Source organism: Cyprinodon tularosa, unplaced genomic scaffold (assembly GCF_016077235.1).
Source record: "Cyprinodon tularosa strain WSP-4 unplaced genomic scaffold, ASM1607723v1 ctg443, whole genome shotgun sequence".
Classification (NCBI taxonomy): Eukaryota; Metazoa; Chordata; class Actinopteri; order Cyprinodontiformes; family Cyprinodontidae; genus Cyprinodon; species Cyprinodon tularosa.
This window is the reverse complement of record NW_024039167.1, coordinates 338,806-364,876: the sequence shown is the minus strand read 5'-3', so window position 1 is coordinate 364,876 and position 26,071 is coordinate 338,806. Positions and strand designations below refer to the sequence as shown.

Genomic DNA, 26,071 nt, shown 5'->3' with positions numbered 1-26,071 from the left:
TGCTTACTATGAGCTTTGGAGGTCATGGTAATATAGAGGAAGGAGTAAATACTGTTACTGAATTTACTGGTTTTAAAGGTTTTATGTTAAAAAGAAAAGTAGTTTGGAAAGGTTTTTCTTCTGCCTGGAATTGTTATGTTTTTGATGACATTTTTTTGCTTGTTTTAATTATTTTATTACAGTCTAAAATATCCAAATTTGCACATAACTTTACATGTTGATCTGTCCTTATTAAGTTACTTTTAACATTAGATGCTATTATTAGTTACTCAGTACTTGAGCACTACTTGTGTAACTACTTGGATGGCTTCTTTTTATGCTTACTAGAGTAGAAATATGACCAAGTAGTATTACTCCTAATTGAGTAAGATTTTTGAGTGCTCTGCAAAACAGTAACCAACAGCAATATATCAGGAGAATAATTTTGCACTAGAACTTTCAAGCTGCAGAAAAAGAAATCTATTACACATAAACTGTAATATACAGATCTTTGAGCAAAACAAAAACAGAAAAAAAACTACGAAAGATCCTACAAATGTTCTTTTCTTTCCTTTTTTAATTATATTTTAAATTAAATCATCCTCTAATCAAACTGGGACCTCTGACAGTTTTAACAGGTACATGTTTATCTGCAATGATTTTTCTATTATTTTAATAATTATTTTGCACTTGTTTAAGTTCCTGATCTATTTGTATTATCAGTTATCTGTTTGTCTCAAAGATATTACAGAATAATTATAACGATGTAATCCTTCATTTAAAAAAAAAACATCCTCTTAGTAAATATGAAACTGAGACTTCCCCTTTTTTGTTTCATAAAACACCACCTTTATTTTTATGAGCTTCTCTCCATTGATCACGTGACCAGTCAGCTGACCAGCAGCACTTCCGCCTGACCTGCTAGTGTTTACAAACCAGCAGACAGTCTTTATACAGCATAATGCTGCTCCCTGCATGATCCGCACAGGTATGTGAGCAACATTTAAACCTCTGCACGTACTTCTATTCACCTTTCTGAAGATACCAAAGCTCCTGTTAACCCTGACCCGCGGTGGGGAGGAAACGCGCGTGTTTCGGAAGTAACTGACAGGGCCCGTGGCTCGTTTACATGCTAATAGCCTAGCTTGCGCCATTAGCTGTCCTGTCAGCTCTGTTACATTTTAGCCCTGAACTTGGAGATTTTAAAGCTGTTTGGATAATTTAGCTCTCGCTTTACATCGTAGCACAGAGAGATGTTAGCGACACACGTTCTGGTTTAATGTCCGAATCAATGGCGTAACTATCGGTAAGCAGAGAGTGCATGTTGCTTAGGAGACCCCGACCTCTTAGGGGCCCCTACGCAATTTTGGACTAGGACGTCTCTTTGCAGATGTAATGGTGCGAAAAATTCCTCTTAAACCCACCTGATACTAAGCTGACTGACCGGACCTTATTTATACCCCAACACAGCAGATTTCAGCATCATGGTGAGCCGTTTAAACACGACACCAATAGAAAACCAGACAGTGGTACTTTTAATTACTATGTTAATAACTGTGTATAGTTCATTAGACTGTTAGTCAAAAATACACTCCTAAAATATGCTTCAAACCGTAATAAAAAGCTTAAAAGAACGATGTATTTGAGTATTTTATTTTTTACACTAAGGCTTGGAATTATGGGTAATCCAGAGCGTAGATTAAAACCATAACAGGGGGATGGGGTGTTGTACTTCATATGGGGCCCACCCAGATAATGTTGCTTACAGGCCTATTGTTGTGTCCTTATTCCATTGGTCCGAATGATGGCATCGACTTTGCCACAGCGCAAAATGCAAGCCCTACGAGTACCTCACATTTAATTTTGATTTTTAACTCTAAATATGACCAGTTTAGAGATAATGTAATTTTCTCGAGAAGATGTTCAAACTAATTGTCTGAATAGTTCATAGTCCTTTAGGCTCTGCTACAGGATAACTTGGACTGTCTCTGGGTTCTAATAAAGAGACTACATACTAAGAATTCAGTTGTGTAATGTGCTGGATTGGATCGCAGTCTTATAGTTCGGTTTAAGTGGACTTTATGGCTTCTAGCTTGCAGCCCGGCACTAGTCTGTAATTGGTCTGACTCTGGTTGCAGTTGGATTCTCTTTGGATTAGAGAGATGAGCCGATCATGAAAATCAGAATCTGCTGATCCTGATATTGCCAATCATGGATCTCAGCATCTAATTTGTAAATTCTTACATTTTTCTCTCATGTGCATTGACATTGTATTATTAGGTATAAAATTTAGGAGAGAAAGTGTCATGAACTCACCAGTTTTAGTTAAGGAGGCAACCAAGCAAATCTTTTTAAAATCCCATATAAGATAGAGAAGCCGTGCGATGGACTGGCGACCTGTACAGGGTGTGCCCCGCCTATCACCCATTGACAGCTGGAGATGGGCACCAGCACGCATTGCGACTAGGGGTGTGGGAAATAATCGTTTTGGCAATATATCGTGATATTCGGCTACACAATATAATATCGATCTTTCACTTATTAGTATCGATTAAAAAAAAAAATAGTTACATTAAACATTGATGGAGAAAATGGGCTACCTCTGCACCACCACTCTGGCAGAAAGCGCTGTGGAGCCCTTAAACTGTGTGTGCAGCACCAAATCTGTATTTGAGGCAGTCACAGTGGAAGAAAACCCCAAACAACATGGATAATATTACCTAATCAATATTTTCTGATGAAAATATACAGCACTTGCTGTTTTATCTCATCATTTGATTTTGATAGCTGGTAAAAATATGGCAATATATAGTGATACTGCAATATTGTGATAATATCGTATCGAGACCCAAGTATCGCGACATGTATCGAATCGCAACACTCATGCCAATACTCACCTCTAATTGCGACCCCAGCTAGGATAAATAAGCCTGTCAGAAAATGGATGGATGGATAAGATAGAGAAAATAACAAATGCTCCCTAGAGGTTTGTAGGTGGCTTTTATAAAAGCTGTTTTAATTTAGCTGTAGAAGGACTGTTTCTTCATCCTACCTCAAGTGCAGATACCAGCCAGTTGCTGGCTTCGCTCCATTGCCTTTTCTGCCTGGCAGACTTCTCTGATCTACTGCTGGCCTTCTTCCACCTCCACTGGAAAGCCGTTGCCTCCCCTTGTTGTGTTTGCTCAGCAGGCTTCATCCTACATCGCTGTGCTCAGCTCCAGAGGAGGGCAGGTCTGGCTGCCTCATCTGGGTTCTGGTTTTCTCTCTGCTGCTGTTTTCTCACTGATTTCTCACTGCTCCTGTCTGAGCTTCAGAACATTGTTCACCTTACTTTTGTTTTCTGGGTCCCCCCCTGTTTTGGGTACTGTGACCAAAACAAACACGGATCAAGCGCAGGACAAAGCGCAACGGCCGGCGCTTGAAGTCAGTTGTCTTCATAATGACGACATAATGGTGGCTGGTCATGGCTGATCACGTGAAAACCGTCCAATTTCATTGCCGATTGACCGATGCACATTTACATTGGATCTTTTTGTGAACTGCCACTTTTCGGGCTTTCCTGATTGGTAATGATTTCAATCTTTCTTTGATTTCCCTTCTAAGGGCACATAAAGGTAAGATCCATTTCAGGATCTTCAATATAGGAAGTAGTTTGAAATCTAGTCTGAAATCAAAATGTTTGGCTGTCTAAACACCAAATTAGATGATCATGACCTTAATCCAATTTTTTATTGAACACAGATCGTTAAAATCTAACTAGCCATGTTCTGCTAGATGCGTTTACAGGGATTAAACATTGGATGAATTCTTTAATTTGATGGATCTGTTCAAATATATTTATAAAATACCTTTGTCTTTGTCTGATCTACTGATGAAGAGAACATTTTTCAATCTCAATCTATTTGATTGACTTATGGATTTCTACCACCGGTGCTTGGCAAATCAACTAAACAGATGTTTATATAAATCCAGAAACTGAGGTTTCACTTCTTTACTGCAGAATGGGGATCTGGCTAAAAGGTATTGCGAAGCCTTTCTCAAAAAAACAAAAGTAAATATCTTAGCATATCACAGATCATAAATTGCTTCGATGGTTTCTGTATGTAATCTGGCACATTTATTTGATTGTGTTGGGGTTAAAGAAAGCTCAACTTCACGATTCTATTCTTGAAGAGGATAAGACAAAATCTGTCTGTAGAATTAACGGCTGATCTGTGGGTGCATCTTTATTTTAGACCTGTGACAGTTTCTCACATTTGGTGTATAATTTCCTGCGACAACTTTCCTAAATGGCTTTGCATGGTCTCTACTAACCCTAACTAACCTCATTCTCATGGATATGATTATGGTAACAAGAACAGATTAGGGCGGACAGATAATAGCAGAGGGTTTAAGTCAGTTTGGATTTTTCCACTTTATTTCAGTCTTTTTTCGGCTATAGCTGGCATTGCATTTTTAATGGTTCAGCAAAAGAATCCTTTCATTGTCCCATTTAAACAGAAAAAGCAGGATTGATGAGCTAAAATTATCGACAAAATTCTAATAAAGTAGTTAAGATAAGAAAGAAAAATATATCTCTGTCTGCATTTGTCTCATGACCCGTTACGAGTGCACAGACACCCACCATGGCTGCCAGTCTTGAAGTTCATCTTTGCAGATAGATGTCTGCTAACTGAATCAGTCAATACTTGGAAAGTTCACGGTGTTTTGTAAAGGCTTTGATTCTGAGTAGCTTTTCAGAGCATGTGACTGTAAAGGCTGCTGAGCTCTCGCTGTGTGCTGAACTGGAGGCATGTGAGTTTGTTAAGCTGGGATGTTTCCCTCTGACTAAACTATAAGCTGCCTTTTTAGATTAAACAGCTCCTCTCATCTTGACAGCCTCCCTACCCTTTTTAATTCTACTGTAAGTACTCTGACAAACGGGGATCTCATATTAGCTGATGGACTTTCTTTTGATTTATTTGAGTTTAAGTTGGAGATTAAAGGGGATGTTGAAACCTTTTTGTTATCCAAACCAGATTTGACTCTGTGGTTCAGTCTTGGATTTCCAAATTTCAAAAAATTTCATACAAGGAGTTCATCTGGGTGTAGTTTCTAAACAGATTTTGCATTCACCCTATGGTCATTGTTAGGGCAAGTTGATATAGACTGAAAATAATATCTTAATATATATAAGATGAATTGTGATGCTCTTTAGTTATCTGAGTATGTTTTTTCCTTTCATAACCATAAAAAGGTAACTCTGGTGACTTTTTCTAAAATGTCACACAGGCAGATTTACATAGACAGAGCTAGTTCACTGCTACCTTTTCCACCAGAAAGTATTTATAGATCAGTCTTTGTGTCCCTTTTGTTTATCTGCTTCTCTCTCTTTGAACCCCCAATTAGTTGTGCTGGAGTTTTGTTCTTGGTGAAGGGGAGTTTTTCCTTCTCACTGTCACTGCATGCATGCTGCCTGTGAGGGATTGCTGCAGAGTCCCTCACAACTAACCCTTCACTATCAAGTGGCACTTTCCCGGTGAAGTCACACACACAGCTGTGGAAGGTGCCTTTACTGAAGGTGGGGGGGTATAAACAAGAATGGGACGTCTTCTTCCGTGTAACAGAAAAGGAAAGCAGTCATTGCTATGGCAACACATTGACACCCCAATGTGCGTGGCAGTAGCTCTGCGGCGCAGGTTAACATTACATTAAGCATTTCCCCATTTTTTTTAAACAAATGTATGTGGTCAAATAAAAGTATTTCAAAGAGGACCTTCCATTTTGGAATTAATGATGTTTTTTTCATAAACTAACTTGAGATTTTTCGTCAGTGTGACGAAAATGCAGCAAACCAGAGGAATTTGCAGTTGCTGCAGTGTGTTTCCTGCACTGATGCAGACTCACTATTTAAGGGGTGAATGTTCACTCACCCTACCCACTACGTAGTTTGGAATGGCACTTAATGTGGCCTACCCTCCGTAGGAAGAAAGAAGGGGGTAGTGCTCACGGTTAGTTCTTAGGGGCCAGTTTGGGATTGGACCTATGTAGCACACAATGCAAGGAGTAATAAAACCAACATTTGTCGTCATTCCTTAGATGATCTGATTATGTTGCCAGTGTAAAGTGCCTTGAAAGTTTGGTAATGGATTTGAATACATATAAATGTACGTGTGTGTGTGTGTATGTATATATATATATATATATATATATATATATGTGTGTGTGTGTGTCTGTAGATGGATAGATAGATAGATAGAAATGAGAAATGAAAGTAAGAAAACCTACTATGTAAAAGTATGATAATAATAGTGCAAAACATATTCAAATGGCAGAGGTTCTCAATTTTGGACACATTACATTCAACAAGAGTAGGACGTTGGCTTTCTGTTCCAGCTCTTAAGTTGGTGGTAATACCCTTAAAGTTTGTTTTCCACCCCCCAGAAGGGAAGAGAGATCTGCAGCTAGCTTGCAGATCCCTGCATGTGAGAAGAAGCAATAACTGTAACGTCCTGTGACAATGGAATCTGGACAAGCAAGCTTTCAAGGTCAGGAAAGCACTGAAGCCCTGGAGGGAAACATGTAGATGGTTGTGATTAGTGCAAATTAAATCACAGTTCCAATGTTAGTTAATGTTAGTAAAAAAAAACAAAAAAAAAACAGCATTATTTAGATTTTTGGCAAAACTATTCTGCCCTAATCTCAATATAAACAACTTGGTATCATCATATATCCCTTTTGGAAAAAAAAAAAAACCTTGATATCTTGACAGCTTCAATATGCTGCCCAGCCCGAGTCTCTACAGACTAAAGAGTCTGAGCCAAAAGCAAGCATCCTGTGAGACGGGTTCTAAGATTGGTCTGTTTATCAACGCCTCCTTTTATAAAGATTTTCTCTATTTTAGATAGACTTGAGGAATTAATTTGAAAGACCAAATCAGGCAATTCTTGAGGGGGGAAAAAGACAACTTTCTGCTCCCTTTAGTCAAAGTACTTGATGCAGGTCTGTGTGGGAAATTCTAAGTCCACTCTTCTCCATAATTTATCTTATATTATTGTCTTTTTATATCATTCAGGGCTGGAGGACCAAGAGAATCACTGGGGAAAAGAAAAGTAGGATCTCACATTTAACATTTAAATCATAGTTAGAAATCCCATTTTTAAAAAGTTTTTTCTGATTGTCCATTATGAATTGAATTATTAAAGAGGAATTTTATATTTTACTTAACTTATTCCATAGTTAAATACTGCAATTTAAAAATGTATTTTCAAATCATATTTCTAAATTAAGATTTAAAAGCTAGCTTTCATAAATCTGATTATAAATACCTTTCCTAATCACACATTAAATGGGTTAATTCCTTATTCCATCTTCATTTCAACCTTGCATTTTCAAATCCTTTTAGAACTTGCATTTTTCTCTTTGGTGAAAGTGCCACACTTGTTCACAAAATGACCAATGAGAGAGCTGGTTACATCTGAGGAGTAACTGGGGTTGGTTTAACTGGTTTTTCAGCGTGCTTGAGAACCAGAAGGGTCACTGAGAGGGGGAAGTATAAAGAAAGTGCATCTGCAAAAAGCATTTCAAATCCAAGGTGAAAAAGAAAATCGAGATGGAATAAGGAATTACCTTTTTAAATATGCGATTAAGAAAGATATTCTTAATCAGGTTTATGATTGGGGTTTTTGCAATTTATAACTTAAAAATGTATTTTCTCTTTAATGCTGTAGCTACCACAGTGCCACTGTATACTGATATTTCTATGAATCTAAAACATAAAATCTAAAATTGCACCATTCTATTTCACTGATTAACAAACTCCCTTTTGAAAATAACGACCTCTAAGCATTTTCTTAAACATACTTTTCATTAAACACAAATTTCTCTTAAAATATGTATAATTTGTCTGATTTAAAAAGAGATACTACTAAATTTTAAATGTTTTTCTAGCTAGTTCAGAAAATCATTAAAATGTGCAGAAAATAAGCATTGAAAATATCAACATATGTGTAAGACATAGTGTCTTTTACTGAGTGAATTTATCAAATATTAGGGAAAAAAACCTCTATAGATTCATTATTAATTAGTCAGAAGTTGGCCAAACAAGTATTTTCACCCTAAAGACTTTTAACTTTTCTAACTTTTTTTAACTTTTCTAACTGAGGATCAAATTTAAAATGGCAAATTTCCCTACTCTAAACCTTTAACATCTGTGTATTTTGTGACAGAAGTTGTCTTTCATGTAGGCAGGACATGAGCTCAGTTTTTCCTTTTCGCCTTCTGACTAGCAGAGCTCAAAGACGGATGAGGGAGGAGCATTGCTGGGTTTAGTGGAATCCATATTTTTTTCTAGCAGTTTCATGATAAAGTATTAAAGGAGTGAGCGAGGATTTTTTTTATTATGCACGAAAAGTTTAAATTAAAGGTATAGTGGAGGATTTTTAAAAAGACCTCCCCTCTCCACATGAAAAAAGAAAAATGCACATGCACAACCCTGCACCCGCTCCCAGAGGGAACGCCTCTCGAGAGCATGCACAAACCCATTTCTCATGGAGGATGTGCGGGGACGCAATGATAAGACGGTGGCTCGGATAGATCTCATCTCACACCTATTTATATATAAAAAATTTTAGCAACTACTAGTTGTATTACTAGTCTTATTTCAGCAAATAAGACTAGTAGTACATAAAAAAAATTATGACATGCTTTATGTGTGTGTGTGCTGCAGTGGAAATTTGGACATGTTTGCGGGTTAAATAAGGATCTATGGCCACCGTATGTCTACCAATGATGCAAATTACAAAATAAACAAACATATCTTCCCTTGAAAGTTACACTATAGAGGTAGATGACTTTAAATAACTTTAAATAGCATGCCCAACTTTACCTGTCCAGTAGAAACTTTGCAATCGAGGCATCAGTTGGAAGCCCAACCTGTGCTTTCAGTGTACTCCATCACACTAAAGAATCTCCTAAAAACACTCTAGTCTAGTTTCTCTCTTCTGAGACCTTCCTCTTCTTTTCAAAAACTTCATAGACACTTTTTCTCAAGACCATCTGCCATTTTCAAAGAACCGCTTAAACAAAGGTGAGCTTTAATACTACACATATGCACCTGAAAGTGCACATGCGCAGAAAAAGATAGCTAACTGGGGACGAGCACGTAGGACGGCCTTATGTAAACATATCACCAGAAAGATTGACAGTTAGGAGGACCGCTTATTTTGATGATCCACCCGTAAAAAGAACATCCTCCACTATACATTCACCGCATTTCTTTTCCAATCTATCAAGCCGTGTTTCACTCACATGGTTAATAGGTTTTAAGAAGCTCCTTTGTTTTGTTTTTCCACACTTGATAAAGGGAAAGCCTGTGAAAGAGCCGCTGCCTTTTTAGTCTGTAGAGCTTAGCAGAAGGCAAGCCATTCTCATCAACATGATATAATCTTATACCACATAACGAATGAAAGATAAACGGGTTAATCTAGATTTTGTCTCTAAAACAAAGTTCTTCTGTTCTGAGAATTTGGCAATAAGGAATCGGTTCATAGTTTACCTGCTTGGTATTTTAATTCACTTTTCATTGAGCCTGGTTGGTGATTTGTGATTTGAACCCTCTCTAACATTTGCTAAATCAAATTATGTGACCTCAAAACTTTAAAAATGCCCAAAGCAGCTGCTCCTGTGGTTGCTTGTTTTATCTCCCATAAACAAGCAGATACACTGCGCAGCGGGGATGGCCATTGGTTTCTGAGCGTGGGTTTCAGCTCATCTTAAGCCACCAAAACAAAGACTTTAGACTCGACTCCTACTTAAGGTCTGGAAATCGAGTTTCATAAATGATCTATGTAATCATAGAGCAACGTGTTACTTGATGAACCACATTCAACAGCACTGACTGCGTTCACTGAGCAACATTATCAAGTGATACTTCCTGGAAATTAGTTTTGGCTTTAATTGATCTCTAAATGATTTTGTTCTCTTCTCTGAGGAAAAATAACTTTGCTCAGTTGTGATTTCTAGAGTTGTTGACCTCTAAATGGTCAATTCTTTAATGCTTCACGGTGAAAAATGTTGCAATGTAGGATATATTGTTTCCACTAAATCACAGAGAAGATGATGTGACCCAGATCTGTAAAATGGACAGCGAGTTAGTGGTGTTAAGAGGTTTATAAGGAGATACTAAAAAATGTGAGAGGATAAGGAAGGGAAGGAGACAGCGGTGGAGGTTTATAGCTGTAGAGGACATCAGTTACACTGCTGGACTTTTTCCCGGAAAACTGAAGCACATTCTTTATTGTGTTCTTGGTTGCAAGAGAGCAAAATCACAGGAGTGTGTTTGTGACGCATATGACCAAAGACAACTGATCCAATGGCAGAGATTTCTGCACAGTTGCTTCACGATGATTCTGATGGATACTACAGATCTCACATCTTCTGACATCCGTTTTTTCTTCTTAAAACTGGTGTTGTACAACCAAATGCTGCTGATCTTTTAAAGATACTTTAAAAGTACTTTTTGCATCCATAAACATTGACTATCATTCACTTTTTTCTCAATTTACAGAATACCTTGGTGTTTGCCAACTTTATACTAAAGTTAGAAAAAAAATCTGATTTGGATCATGGTTTCCTAACTATGTCTCCAACTTCAACATAACTTTTTTTTCTGATTATTAATGCTTATACAGAATGCAGTTATTAGACAGATGTTTTGGTATTCTTTCATAAACAAATTTTTCAAGTACTTTAGAGAACATATAGACTGACATCTCCAGGCTTAAAGGTACGGTGAAGGATTTTCGTGAATTAAAAAAAAAATAATAATAAAAATGCACACACAGGCTTACGCACTCCCGAGAGGGAACGCCTATTAAACCTGTGCGAGAGCATCTACAAGCCTGTTTCTGCATGTTTCCACCATGTCAGACACCGGTAAGTGAAAATGGGGACGAACATGTAGAATGGCCTCACGTAAACATATCACTAGAATGATTGAGGACCACTTATTTTGATAATCCACCCAGAAAAAGAACATCCACTACTATACCTTTAAACAGCGGTGTTAATTTAGCTACTTTTAAATCCCTTACACCAATACCTTAGAGAGTACATGTGCAAGGGGCTCAATAGTGACTGAAGTCTTTCTTTATGAAACTGGATTTTTTTTTTTTTATAATAGAGAATGAACCTTTTACCTCTCTCATCGTTTCTGAAACACCTATTTGTTTTCTATTAGAGGTAAAGTCTGAAATGTATTCATCTTTTAACAGTGAAGCATTAATTTGCCTTTCTAATGGCTTCATTAGCTTTGTTGATTCTCTCCATACATCACAGTGAGCTCGGTCGAGTGTCTCAAATGCTTTCTTCTTAATTCCATCCATTCTTCACTGACTCCATTCTGTATTAGGTTTCTGTAAAGTCTGCATCAAAACAAAAAGCATGCTGTAGATTATTTTTGTTGATTTTGTCTATGTCCTTTTTTTTTTCCTAAATAAAACTATTTGTTTTACTGATGTTACATTTTCCTCCTGTAGAACCACCCCCACCTTCAGATTCCTGATTTAGGAGAATCTGGCGGCTGTGTGTGTAAGTACAGAGATAAACAAAATTAAACTATTTTAAAGGTGATGATTGTTTTTTTTTTTTTTTGCTTAAAGTAGTCCTGGGGTTTTGGTTAATTCTACTCGGAGGTCAGACATAATGGGAAATGTTAGAGAAGTCCTGAATGTTTGATCCTCCGTCACTAATCTAAATCTGGTTAATAGGGTACCATGTGGAGAAAATGCTGCACCATGAGCTTTACCACATGTTGTAATGTTACAGACACTGTACTTAACAGTAGTAAAAGTATTGATATTCATAGTCAAATCTTGCTGGACTGCGATTAAAAGTTACTCACTTGGTACTCACTTTTGAAAATACTTAAGTTTTTAAAAGTACATGCCTTTAAAAGCACTTAAGTATTCAAAAATACAAATAACATGTTCTAATATTAGCAAATTCCTGAATAAATATCAGAGTAATTTTAAAAAACCAGTCAGAAACCACGTGATGTATTGATGTGTAGAACCAGCTACATTCTACACCACATGTAAAGAACTTCAGCATAAAAATGCCACAAAAAATAAGGACAGCTATTTTGATTATTATTTAAAAACAAACAGAAAAGAAAACAGGAGAGCCTTGATTCTCTTCGCACTTTCACTACAGAATAGAGGTTTAAGGTTAAATCTTTTACCGCGATGAAATTACAACTCTGATTTGAGAACTTCTTCTACTGAACAACTTGTCCACATGGTGACATCTAACTCCTTGATAAAATGTATAAAATACAAATATCTGCTCCGAGTTTCCCACGTTTGTGAAATGTCATGTAAATCTCTAAAACAGTGGTATCCAAACTCAGTCCTAAGGGCTGCTATCTTGCATGTTGAAATCACATTTCAAGAAAGAAAACCAGCAACAAGTGGATTACAAAGCTAAGCTGAGGCAAAAAAAACCTATTACTCAAGTTAACATACTCCAAAAAATGAAAAAGGGTTACATCATACTTGGGCTTTATTTAATGAGTCAATATCTTTTGTTCACACCAAAACAATTAGTCATTTATTATTAAGTAGAGAAGCAATCAGATTTTATGGAATTTTCTTGGGAAAACATTTTAAAACTGCATCATTTTTCTTTATTTGCAATTTCCCCTGCTTCAGGCACTGATCTATAGATAAACTCCCAACGAAAAATACTCTATGACACTTTAAAACCTGCTTTCGTTGTCTTCTTTTTGTTTTGTTCTCTATTTTTCTCTGCCTTCGCTCTATTCCAGCCGAGCCACAGTCATGCAGCACCCAAACTTTGAGACCCGTCACCCACTCCAGACAGACGAGCAGCAGGAGACCGGCTTCGACCCGCTTCACAATTTCAACAAAAACCGCAGCCGTGAGTCAACTTTTAACATTTTGATCTCCTTCTAAACCGCCTGACAACCAGTTGAGGCTCATGACAAATGGAGAAAAAAAAATGAATCTGAGTAAGGTGCGAGTCACAGACAAGGCAAGCCTCAGGGTTGAAGGCTATTTTCCTGTTTGGGTGGGAGAGAAGGAGAACATTATGGTGCTGATGAATATTCATTGTGAGCGTCTCTGTGGAATGATCCACTCCTTTAACTAATGCTGATAGACAGCTCTCCGACTTGAATGCATGTTCACCTGCAGGCCAAATTAGACTTATTACCGCCAATAAAGAGAATAGGCAGTTTGCCACTCTGGTTTCTGTCATCACTTCCCCTGCTTCTGGCCCTTTCTGTTCTACCGATGTGAACAAAACCAGACAAAAACAAAAAACAGCTTGTCATTGGAAGGTAGTAACTGGGGCAGTTTATTCGGTTACAAAGGTTGAAAAAATGTAAGAATTTTTTTTCTTTTTCCGGTGCCAACAACTCCCTCTTGTGGTTATCTTCGTAATCCTCAGGAGGATCTCTTGACAGCAGCTCCTACTCCCAGTCTCAGTCAACCTTCCTCTCATACAGGTCTGGTCTTTTTACATTCTATGGTGCATTATTGGTACAATTTCTTAACTGATGTCCGGATGTTCCTTTTTAGTTGTAGAAATATCAAATTTGGGTTGATTGTTTGTAATCCTCTGATGTGCAGAAAAGAATGGGACGACTTGTTCCTGAACAGCAACTACCTGGCCAGGATCCGGCAGGCTGGCGTCAACGGTCGGTTGAGGAGTAGTCGCTTTCGCAGCGTTTGCTGGAAGGTAACTTTGGATTCATTGAATTTTAATTAAAAAGTGTTTTTGGCAAAAGTATTGCAATACATCAGTGGAGTAGGAGCTCAGTGTTTGGTTGTAAAGGAACAGATTTCCTCCTATTTTTCATGTGTGAGCAATCAGCCACTAATGGGTGTCCTGTGTGTCTGCAGCTCTACCTGGAGGTTCTCCCTGAAGACAAGGGACAGTGGATCAAGAAGACCAAAGAGCATCGGGCTCAGTATGAGAGGATCAAAGAGATGGTGGGGCGGCCCTTCTATACTACAGCATGCTGTTCTTGTTCTGTCATATCCAAAACGCCTGCATGACTTTTATATTTTATGGAAATGTATAAAATGTTTAACTTTCAGTAGGAATCCAGCATCAGCTGTTAATTATCTTATACTTTAGCGAATTTCTTGAGATGAATCTCTTATACCATAATCCTCCCTCCTTATAATACCATGTATTTTGCAGAGATCATCACCTTAAATATCACCCACACAGCATGATGGTGCTGCCTTAGTACTTTAGAATTTACTGATTGTCTCAGGAGTTTAAGTTTCCAACTTTTTTAAAGATGGTAATTTACAGCTTAGTACTCTGTTTACAGTTTAACCACACCACAGGACATTTCTCCAATTATTCATCCATTATTCGTCCATTATTTGATTTGCAGATTATAATCTGTTTTACATGTTGCTTTTAGAGACTTGGCTTGCTGTTTGCAAAGGTCCCTTTTATCCTATGTGAGGATACAAACTCTATTTTAGCAGCTTCAGTCAGCATCTTAACAAGGTCGTCTTTTCTGGTGTTGATGGATCTATCTTGCACCAAGAGATGTTTCTCATTTGGAGACAAAATCCAAGAGATCTGCCCTGACTTCCTGAGACAGAAATCTAACAGTTATTTGGCCGTTTAAACGACTTCAATGCACTGAAACTTCAGTCAAAGAATCAAAAAGTTTGAAAAGCAATAAAAACAATAGCAGATTCACAATGTTAAGTCTGCCAACTGCATCAGGCTATCAATTAAAACCAATTCAATTATTGCAAAAATGATTTTGAGCAGCTAATGTGGTTTTAAGTAGAAATAAACCTTTATGAGGCCACAGCTGTGGAGGCTGTTGTCATAATTTGATTAGAAAGAACGGTGGCCTTCTCACTCACCTCACCCAGACCTTTACTGTTTGTTGCAGCACATCACTAACCCCCGCAAGGCTGCAGGCCAGCAGGACCTGGTGGTCAACAATCCACTGTCCCAGGATGAAGGGGTAAGGATTCATGCTTTTTTTTTTTTTTATTTATACTGATTTTTTCTTAATCTTACTGTTGTTACTGGTGAATGTGATGCAAGTCACATGAACTGCATCATGATCTTTCAGTGGTCACAAAACTCTGAAAACCTGCTTTTTAAATAGATTTCATCAAATAATCAGGCAAATCAGAACAAACTGCCAGATGTCAATCCACATAAAGTGTTTTCTATCATTGTTTAACTAGGATTAATGAGCAGCTTACTTAGCCTAAGTTTAATTCATGAACACCAAAAATAAATGTTTTGTACTTGAGCCAAATCCCATCATTTATGCAGGAAATTACAAACAAACAAAAATCCCCTTATTTTATTCTGTCTGTATTAAATGCTCTCCAGGTGTTGCCTGCAATTTATTCATATATACAAATCTAGTTAAAGGATGGGCTTTTGTTCATTTGTTTATTCATCCTTTTAGCTAATTTATATCAAATTAATGTGACCACACTTTAAAAATCCCACAGATCACTGCTTCTCATTTCCCTGTTTTTTTTGTTTTTTTTTGTTTTTTTCAGAGTTTGTGGAACAAGTTCTTTCAGGATAAAGAGCTGAAGGGGATGATCAAGCAGGACGTTTTCAGGACGTATGCCCCACTCTGTCTGCTTTAACTTTACATTTGCTGCTGTTTTTGCAAAATCATGTTTTTTTTTTTTATTCCTTCTTCTTCTACAAAAGATTCCCTGAGATCTGCTACTTCCAGAATGAGGATGTGAGGACCAAGCTGACGGACATTCTTTTCTGTTACGCCAGAGAGAATGAGCAGTTGCTATATAAACAGGTATCACCGTTTGCCTAATCATAGCCTTAATTAATATTGGCCTTTCGGGTATTTTTGTGGTTACACAGTGGAGAATTTGACTATTTTTGGAGGAAAAAAAATATATTTTCAGGCTCTGTCTTTTATATATGCATCTAAAGGATCCATCCATCCTTGCGTTTGTCCATCCTCCCTGTTTGTATTTCTGTCACTCATCCCTCTAAGTTCTCCCATCCATGCTTCTGTTCTGCTGTCATCCATCTGTTTTTTTTCCCCCATCAACCTTCTCCTCATACTTGTCTATTCTTTTTATCTGTTTAGTCATTCACCCATCATTTTTAATCCATATCATCATCCATCCCTCCATAGTTTTTACAGGTTTTTCATCGTATAGTTTAAAATGGTTGCAAATATCACCTTAACTGTGGGGAGAATAAATCTAAAGCAACCCTCATCTCTGTTGAGGCACTCTGTGTTTAAGGAGAACAAAATGCCTCTGTAACCTAATCATTATCGGTGCCAGTGGATAAATAGATGGCTGGTAAAACATCTCCTTTCCAAACTGGAAGTGACACGCGGAGGGGCATTGGCTAATGATATCTAAATTAAAGCTGTCGCCAAGAATTAGAAACCTCGTGCATCATTATTAAAGAAAGACTGACCAGAAATTGTGCTCCATCTATAGCTACCCTTACAGGGCTGTCTCTATGTGTGTGCAGGGGATGCATGAGCTGCTGGCTCCCATAGTGTTTGTGCTGCACTGTGACCATCAGGCCTTCCAACACGCCAGCGAGACAGCCAGCCCCAGGTCAGTACAGGGCTCTTCTTACAGCTGAATCTTTCCTTTTCTTCCACAGAGAAAATAAAATTTAGGATGTCTGCTTTTTTTCTTTCTATAGTGAAGAGATGAAATGTCTTTTGAACCCTGCGTACCTTGAACACGATGCCTAGTGAGTGCACAAGTTCTTTGACATTTTTTTAAGTGCTGTTTTGTCATTAATTATCCCTTTTATATCTACACTGACCTGTGGCCTGTTCTGTGCTCAGTGCCATGTTCTCACAGCTGATGGAGACAGCAGAGCCGTGGTTCTCCACCTTCGAGAGGGAAGTGAGGAAGGTCAGTCCATGGTTCTACATTAGATTAAGCCAACATTCAGAAATAAACCTGAAGGTCTCATCTGGTTTACCTGACGTAATGACATAAGAGTAGCTGTAAGTGTGTTTAGTGTGTGCTAAACACACAAAAAAAGTTGAGGAAAAATTACATTTTTTAAAAGAATTTCTAAAGTTTAGTTTTTTCTTTCTTGCATGAGCAACTTTAAATGGTGACCTGAATAAAGACTCAGTCACCTTATTCAACATGTTTCATGTGACCTTTTTTCCTGCAAGAGCCCCCTGGGCCCCTCTGTGGTTCTTTAGAAGGGAGAGGAGCTGCACTAACTGCAACCTCTGGCAGATGGCTTTAAAAGTCGAACCCTGAATGTGGAAGCTGTGAAGTGAAATCCAATTACTTGCTTCATAGTCTCCGAATACGGGTGGCAGACACAGCTGCTGAAAAAAAAGACGTAGCTTGCAAAGGGAACTGGTGTAAATCCAACAACCAAAGAAATCATGAAGTGGATAGTTTCAGGAAGAAGAATAAAAACAAAAAAAAAGTTTATATTTCACATATAAAAGGGTATTAGGCGAAATATGAACCCGCTCTGTTACTTCTTAAACTATTTAAGGTTGTTTTTACTTTTTTTCATATTGCAAACACTGAATTTATCAATAAAGTTATGTTGCCTTCAGGATAACGATGCGCTATCTGCATGGTGAAACATAAAACGGGGGGGATGCTTATCTATAGCATAGAGAAGCTGATCAGATGTGATCGGTAAAACCAAGCTACAAGGACAGGAGTGATAAAAATAACAATTTAGCCACAAGCAAAAAATAAATAAATAAATACATTTCAAAGTTAATGAAAGTAGTAAATGGAAGCTCATTGAAACAAGTTGTCTTTTGCATACCATAGAAGAAAACTGTAATAACTATTAACAGTTATGGTTATAAACAGAAATATTTCTGAATAGCCAACCTTAAAACTATATGATTATGTAAAAACCCAACCCTCCAGTGATCATTTACATGACAAGAAAATCTTTTTCCAAGCTGTATTCTGAAGTTATTGTTGATGAACAAAAAAAAAATGTACGTAAAGTTTGCACAAATTGATTGATTGATTAACTTTATTGATCCCACAGAGGAGAAATTTACTCGTTACATCAGCTCAAATAGTCAAAGGAGAATTTATAACAGGATTATTATACAAGGTTACTGTAAATTTTAAATAGCAAAAAAGGGGTCAGTCTTCTTCCTGTTTTTAATCTAGATTTTAAACTGTCCAAACTAAAGTGAGTCTGGTGACACACGTTCTGCACAAATAATTTAGTTCTTCAGGAATCCTTGTTTTTCTTCATTAAATATAAATTATATTTATGTTGGTGATTGTAAAATAAACCCTCCTGCCCAGATCTTTTAGTCTTCAGCCTGTGTGATCTTCTTATTCTCTTAACTTCTTTTTCTAAATGTTCATTCTCTAAATGTTTATAATCATTCAGTCCTAGAAAGAAGCAGTCAGGAGACTGGAGCCGACAGTCACCTCCTAGCAGGAGCTCTGAATACAGATCTATAATTGAATGATTCACATTCCTTTAATTCAGCCGCCTCGTCAAAAATCTCGGCGTAAATCCAACTGAGAATCTGTGGCAACACTTGGAACTTGTTTTATTCAATCTAATAAAATGAGTTAAAGCTGTTTAGTAAAAACAAAGATGCAAATTTTTAGTCTTTAGATGCTCTAATGTGCTTGTTCTTATTATTGACGAAGTTCGGAAAATATAAATGCATGCTAACTATTCAGATTTGAGAAAACGGCGTTGATCTCCACATTATTCATGTCTGTTAAACAAGTCTATAGTTGAAATGTGACAAAAGGTGAAAAAGTTCATCATCTTTGAATTATTTTGCAATGTATTGTAATGCACACAGTTTTTTCAGTCGGGTGTTCTGTCTTAATGTTCTTCTGCAGGGTAAGGAGGAAATGCTAACCAGCATCCCCTTCGCTCGGCCGCAGGATGCTGGCCCATCCGTCGCCGTCGTGACCAAAGTCAACCGCATCCAGGACCAGCTGGTGAAGAAGCATGACATCGAGCTACACATGCACCTGAACCGGCTGGAGATCGCTCCACAGATCTATGGCATGTATGTAACTACTCCCTCAGCTTCCTCTTCTTCTTTTCTAAGCTCTGCACAGATTCAGTTACCCTCTGCTTTTTTTTTTTATTCTCCGTCTCTCTCAGCCGGTGGGTTCGCCTGCTGTTCGGCCGTGAATTTCCCCTCCAGGACCTCCTGGTTGTGTGGGACGCTCTGTTTGCTGACAGCATCACTCTGGATCTGGTGGACTACGTGTTCGTGGCCATGCTGCTTTACATCCGAGATGCTTGTACGCTCCATTTATTGCTAAGCTAATGCAGTGAAGCCATGTGTCGGCCTTTGTGGCATGTAATTTAATAAGACACTTATGAGCTGAAGAATGAGATTTCCTCTGCTTCATTTAATCAGATGAGGTCATATTTCTTGAAGCAGAAAGATGTTTTTTCTGCTGTACTTTCAGGCTGGGTTACGGTCAAACTGTGAGAAAGTGTGGCTCTGTGTTTCTTCTAAGTAATCTGTAAATAATTATACAGAAATATGAAACACAAACGGAATATTTATTACAGGTTTTCTCTGTAACTCTGTAAAGTTATACTTTTCTTCTTTTCAGTAATCGCAAGCAACTTCCAAACCTGCCTGGGCCTGCTGATGCATTACCCTCCCATAGGAGACATCAACTCTTTGCTCCAAAAGGCTCTGTTTCTCCGAGATCCCAAAGTAAGTCAACGCTACGAAAGAAAATCCCAGTTTTTATAGACCGTCTCTGTTTGTCTCCTGAGCCCCGTTACATAGCCACCCCCAATGGAGAACAGAGAGTGAGCGAAGCGGAAATAAGCGAGTATCCTGCTTCTTTCTGAAGAGTGATTTCATTTTACTTTTCCTGCAGTTTGAGGAAGAGATTTGCCAAAGCAAAACGCCCACATGCAAAACAGTGGGTGGAAATCCTCCAGCAACAGTCGCATATTGTTTTCCAAAAAGACACCTTTTCATACTGTGACTCTGTGAATCAATCAATAATATTTATATGATTAATTACAGATGACATTTGTAATATAAGATTAGCAGGTTTTTATTTCCTTTTTAATTAAAAACCTTTGGCTCATAAATGCGGAGAATTTCTTTGGTGATAGAAACAACCTGCAGGTTCTTTCCTGCAATGTGCGTCTCTAATCCAGACAGATTTTGTTTTCCTTTTCTTGTAGAATAACCCGCGTCCTGTCAACTACCAGTTTCAGCAGAACTTGGATTACTACAAAACACGAGGCGCCGACCTGATGAACAAAACGAGGTGCATGGCAGACATTCTACTCCAGCACAGTCATTTTTTCGTAGCTTCTTAATTTTCTAGTAACGGTTGTCTTTAATGTCAGATTCTTTTTTATTTTTGTAACAAGTTTTTTTGTATTTTTTATTTTTTTATTATTGTTACGTGCAATCATTTTTAATCCGAGTCTGTTGGTATCACTTTCTCAGACAGCTACTTTCTTTCTACTAAATTTTGCTTATTTATCGTGAAGTAGAACAGGAAGTTGACAATATTAGAGGTTTCAGAGTTCATATCCTGGTCTGAAAATATGACACATTTGTATTATTGTTTTCTTTTTTAAACCTGCTATTTTAATATGTCGAGACTCTTAGAGCTGATGTTTTTGGCTACTCTGAGACCATAGATTTCATTAGAGGAAAACTGAAGATCAGTTTCTAAATGCTTTCAGAATCTCATTAGTCATTAGTTCTGTGACCCCATCTCCACAATTAAACATTTTTAGGTGTAATAAAGTGTAAAAAAAGAACCTTATTTATGTAGAAATCCAGCTGAATGGTTTTACTCTTATTTTGCTGCCTTTCTAGGTCTGGTTCTGTGGCAAAAGCTCCTCCGCTGAACATCAACAAGGTGTCCAGCAGCCTGCTGAGCTTCGGCAGAAAGCTCATCGCCCCGGCCATGTCTGGCGTGTCCAGCAATGTCGCCCCTATCAACAGCGAGGTGTTCTCCTCCTCCTCCTCGTATTCCTCACCTCCCTTAGCGCCCCCTGCCTCAGCGCCGTCGCCCGCCCTGTCTCACCCACTCGCTGAGCCCCCTGATCAGCCCCAGTCTCAGAACTACCGTATGATGAAGTCTGAAAGCATGCCCGTCCACCTGAGCAAAGGTGAGTTAATAGAGAACAGGGGAGCTTTTCTCTTTATGTATTTTTCTTTTGTTTTTATTTATAAAACTAAAGTCCTGTCTGCATGTCCTCCTTAACACTGATGAGCTGAACGTGTGCAGCCACTGGTTGGTGTGGGTATGGCTACATTAGCTTTCACTGTCCTGTCTGTTAGATGGAGTTTCAGGCGGAGTGTCTCAGGGCTCTCTCCCAGAACAGGCTCTCACTGACACACAAGGTAACTGCTACCAAGGCAACCGCTTGTGTGTCATGCTCCCACCTCCCCCACCCTCAAACCCTTGCATCTCCATTAGCCTAGCTCCATGCACTTTGTTTGCTTGTGTGCTTTTGTGTAAACTGTAACAATTTGCTGTTAAACAGACATTTCCTGCATGTGGATGTGACTGTATATGTTGGCCAGCAGAGGGCAATCACAGCACATGTTTATTTTTTTATTATACTTATTTCATTTTCTTTATAGCTACAGCTTCTAGAAGCTTGGATTAATCTGAAGGCACTAAAGACACTGTAGCTGGAAGACGGAGTTCCTGGAGAAGGGCTGCTTGAATATGAAAATATTATAAATATGTCACAATTATTTGACAAACAGTCGGATTATGTCCCTTTAAACAATAGAATATTGCTCAAGATTTAATAAAGAAAGCATTCAGTGTCGTGTATATGCACATGATCAGCCCATCGATTTTCTATGGCTTTTAAAACTAATGTTCTGGATAGCTCCATGTTTGCTGTCTCCACCTGCAGTCTGGTGCATCACCTCCAGACTCATGAGTGGGACCTGCACCACAAGTTACACAAAATTTAGCCTACCTTCTGTCAGTCGTTAACTTTTTTTTATATCCCACTTTTTCCTTCCACTAAACTTTCTATAGATATGTTTTGTCTCAGTGCTCCGTTGTGCCTCTGTAGCTTATTCTGCTTGTGAAGGATGTCATTGCAGTCTTAATGTCTGTGCAGGCTTAAGCATTGCCCTAATGTTTAACTTTTCATGTAAACCAATAATGGTTGTATGTACTAATCTAGTTCTCTGTTTACTTACTTGTTGAAAAATATGGATCTATATATGTATTTTGTTTTCTTTTATGGCTTTCAATTTTTGCGGTATATATTTACATGTTTGTCAATGAAGCTCCAGATACATTTAATCACAGATATTTATTTAAAAATTCCAATAATATCCAATAATTTAGTCCAGCTGCATTTTTCTTGCTGAGGGATTTTTAAATCTTTTCCTTTTCGCTCCTTTTATTGCACTGATGTTGAAAGTGAAACGTATACTAAGTAAACTGTCTGGAACTGGTTATTATGAAGGGTAAGGTTGGCATTTAATAAAATAAATAAATTTTCTGCTGAGTGTTCTTCTTTTAAATAGAAATTTAATATGGTTTCTGATATGAATTTAGACTTAAGGGCTTTCAGATTCTCAGATGTTTTATTTATTTATTTATTTTTTGATGACGACCCAGTTGAGCTGCATGCTTCATTTGGCCACCCAGAAAACAAGAATGAGTGAAGCAGTCCATGCATTAAGTTATTCTTCGGTTCACTCTTCAGTCTTTGGAATTAAAATATGCATCAGTCGAAATTTAAACTATTTTTGTTTCAATCTTCTCTTGCGTCCTTTAAAGGCCGCAGCTCGAGAACGGCCAGCTCCTCTCCCAGCACAGAGAGCCTCTCAGGTGGGCGTGGCCAGTCCACTGCCTCCCCACCCCTGCCGCCTTCCAGAGGGAGTGACGTCAGCAGCTCGTCTCCTCCGCTCTCCGCCACCAAGAAGGACTCCTTCTTCACCATAACTCGCTCTCGTTCCCAAAGCAAAACCATGGGCAAAAGAGAGGCGGTGAGCTGTCTGACCTATTGGATGCTCTGCAGGCTGAATCCCTCGTCTTCACCATGATTTTTTTTATCTCTCTAAAACATCAAAAGGACGAAGATCTGGAAGCCCAGGTATCATTCCTGCAGGGCCAAATCAACGACCTAGAGGCCATGAGCAAATACTGCGCCAAGATGATGAATACACACATCTGTGAGTTCAGATAAGGCTCATCCAATCAAAACATCCAGATAAGCTCTTTCAGTCGTCCATCTAGTGTGGTTAAGACTTTTATCTCTGTTGGAAAAGACTGTTTAAAAAAATATTTTCTCTTCAGGTAAAATCCAGGAGGTGATTCTCCAAGAGCACCTGGAGAAAGAAGATGAAGTCCTAGTTTCTATAGCTGGACTCAAACAGGTGAGTATTTCTGGAAAACACTCTTCCAACGGAGATCCTATAGTTTGAATCTAACACTTCACCTTTTTTTTTTTATCCAATCAGATCAAAGACATCCTGAAGGGAGCGCTGCGCTTCAACCAGAGTCAGCTGGAGGCGGAGGAGAACGAAGAGATCACCATCGCTGATGACCACTACACCTCCACAGCTGCAGCCGCTGACACCTCTTTGAACAGCATGCACCAGCAAAGCGGACACCAGCAGGGGGAGGACGGCAGGCGGAGCAGGGACTCTTATCTGGAGGGGAGTGTGAGCGCCGACGAGAAGGAGGAAGAACCCACCACAACCCCACCTGAGCCGCAGGTTACTTGTCCTATTTCTTTTCCTGCCACCTGAGTGGGAGTTTCCATGCTGCTCCTCCAGAGTAACCAGAGTTAACTTATTGGTTTACTTTTGTCTGTTATTGATCACTTTCTGCTTAAAGCAAATATTACACACTTGACACTTGAGCATAATTAATAATCATATTGAATTCAAATATATGAGTATATATATGATTAAGTTTTTACCTAACAAATCAAACTTAGAGGAGTATCTATTCTAATTCATTAGTTGTTGCTGTATGTGTTTCTGTCCATTTACTCACTTCTGACCCGTTTTAACCTCTCCCCTAAAGATGGCGTCCTATCTGGGCTCCGAGGGAAAGAACTGGGATGATTACATCCTGGTGTCTCAGGATGAAGACCTGCTCGCTGAGGGGAAAGAAGCTGAAGGAAAGCCTCCCGTTCCTGTGAGGCGAGGGCGAGCTGCCGTGCGAATGGAGCCCGAAGGCTCTTCAGGGACTTTTCCCGACCCCCTGATGACAGGCACTGCTTCGGGCTCCTCCAGCCCAGAGGAGGGCTCCACCAACAGCAAGGACTCCGACTTTACCATCGTTAACCCAAACGACCTGTGAACAAGAAAGTTACTCCAGTTCTCTCTCTCTGCTGCACCTATACCGTCTCTTATCCCCTTCAGGGCGTCTGATAAAACTGACTGCAGAGGGAAGGGAACCACCTGCTGTTGGTGCCACGCCACTAAAAAGTTGCACATATGTGGACTGGGACATGCAGAGTCATAAGTCCTTTATGCTTTGTCTCTCCTAGCCGTCATCTGTTCCATGCAAGTCCTGTCTGAACTGATGCTGTGAGCTGTCTCATCTATCTAATGCCTGCTCCGTCTTTATAACCCCCCCCCATTATCTTAACTGTAGTGCCCTACTCTGCAGAGAGCGGTTGCTATTGGATGACTTATTCTGTCACTACTCAGTTATTCTGATTGACCTGAGACTGCAGTTTCCTTTTAGGAAGAAATGTTCTCCTCTTGCTGTATGGATGAGGTTTGAGAGAAAGCCAGTATGAATGTGGAGAAACAGCCATACTGCTGCCTGTGTTTGTATATATATGTGTGTGTGTGTGTGTGCGCATGTGTCCTTATGTAGGACTCTCTCTTCTCCGATACTGTAAGAAAAGGATGAGCTCCTCCCCATCACCGTCGAGGGCAGCTTTCTCCCGCTTCTAAACCAGTGCCTCTGACCATTCTACTTCTCTCAGCCAAACGAAACCTAACTCTGTGATCTTATTTGTTTGTTTTTTTTTTTTTTGTTTTTTTATTTGGAATGAATATTTTTTAACCATTTAGATTCTTAAATTCTAAGATAAAGTGATTAAATTAAGGAATGAGTCGACTTTTGGTTTTTAGATCCTGTCTAGTTGTGAACATTTTAATGTGATTATTTGGTTCCCACGTCGGATGAGGGTCGTTCTCCTGTTTTGTGCAAATTTTGTGCGGCAGCACGCAAAGAATGTTCCTCCAGCTGCCCGTTCAGCATAATTAAACTTAGATCAATAAAACTATAATGCTCTTGCTATAAGCTGATTGCTGTCTGGGGAGTTGTTCTGTTGCTTTTAAAACACGCTGAACTGTGTGGGTTTGTTTTACTCTGAAAGAGCTTCGCAAAATGTTTACTCTTATCAGGCTGAATGAGATATCAGTACTCTGAAACCATCGGGACATTCTTGTTTTAAAAAAGACTAAACATTTTCCAGTTGTCTGATGTAATTGTAAGAACAGGTAAACAAGACAATTATTTCTCATATAACAAAGTCATACTGAGGATAATATAAAACTGTTCCAGTAAGAAGTTTTAATACTCTCATCAAAGACATAAATCTAATTATTTATGGACTCTTTGACATATTTAAAGTTATTTTATATACAGATATTCAGAAGATATCCCCAACATATACACACATCATCACACGGACCACATTGTCTTCCATTCATTTCTTTTTGCTAAGCTTCACCACTGCAGGGATAACCCTAATTCTACACTCAATTTGACAGGTCCGCACAAAGTAGCATGCTCCAGGGAAATTGGCTTTACACCGTCCTTACAAGTTTTCCAAAAATCCAAAAAGAAAACCTTGATACTTGCAGAGCTACTTGTGCTTCTGACCGAAGATGAGAGCAAAAGGTTAAGGTTAAAAGAGCAATCTTAGGTCTGTAGAAGGACTAATTGTTTGAGTCTTAAGGAGGTTTAAAGAGGTCTCAGACTAATTTGTCTGCAAGTGGAGGAAGCCCAAAAACAACATGCTCAGGTATGACGATCGATCCAAAGTCATTATGGGACAACCTTCCTGTTCATCCAGCTGATTTACAGAAAAACCTGTGCAATCCAGA

The 26,071-nt window shown here is 38.6% G+C and overlaps 1 protein-coding gene across 2 annotated transcripts; it reads left to right on the top strand.

Annotated features, from left to right (window-relative positions):
• The first annotated feature begins 852 nt into the window (after positions 1-852).
• Positions 853-25,267, top strand: tbc1d5 (TBC1 domain family, member 5). Of its 2 annotated transcripts, XM_038300248.1 has the most exons (23): positions 853-967; positions 11,496-11,547; positions 12,785-12,897; positions 13,429-13,486; positions 13,611-13,719; positions 13,884-13,973; positions 14,909-14,983; positions 15,540-15,607; positions 15,700-15,802; positions 16,501-16,589; positions 16,681-16,731; positions 16,829-16,898; positions 18,855-19,027; positions 19,126-19,268; positions 19,590-19,696; positions 20,182-20,267; positions 20,831-21,126; positions 21,299-21,361; positions 22,773-22,981; positions 23,068-23,167; positions 23,292-23,371; positions 23,456-23,713; positions 24,027-25,267. In XM_038300248.1, the coding sequence occupies exons 3-23, from the start codon at positions 12,798-12,800 to the stop codon at positions 24,303-24,305; spliced, it is 2,607 nt and encodes an 868-aa protein (XP_038156176.1). In that variant the 5' UTR covers positions 853-967; positions 11,496-11,547; positions 12,785-12,797; the 3' UTR covers positions 24,306-25,267. The 2 variants fall into 2 exon arrangements, with proteins under 2 accessions (XP_038156176.1, XP_038156177.1); XM_038300249.1 differs by lacking the exon at positions 21,299-21,361.
• Positions 25,268-26,071: the final 804 nt, after the last annotated feature.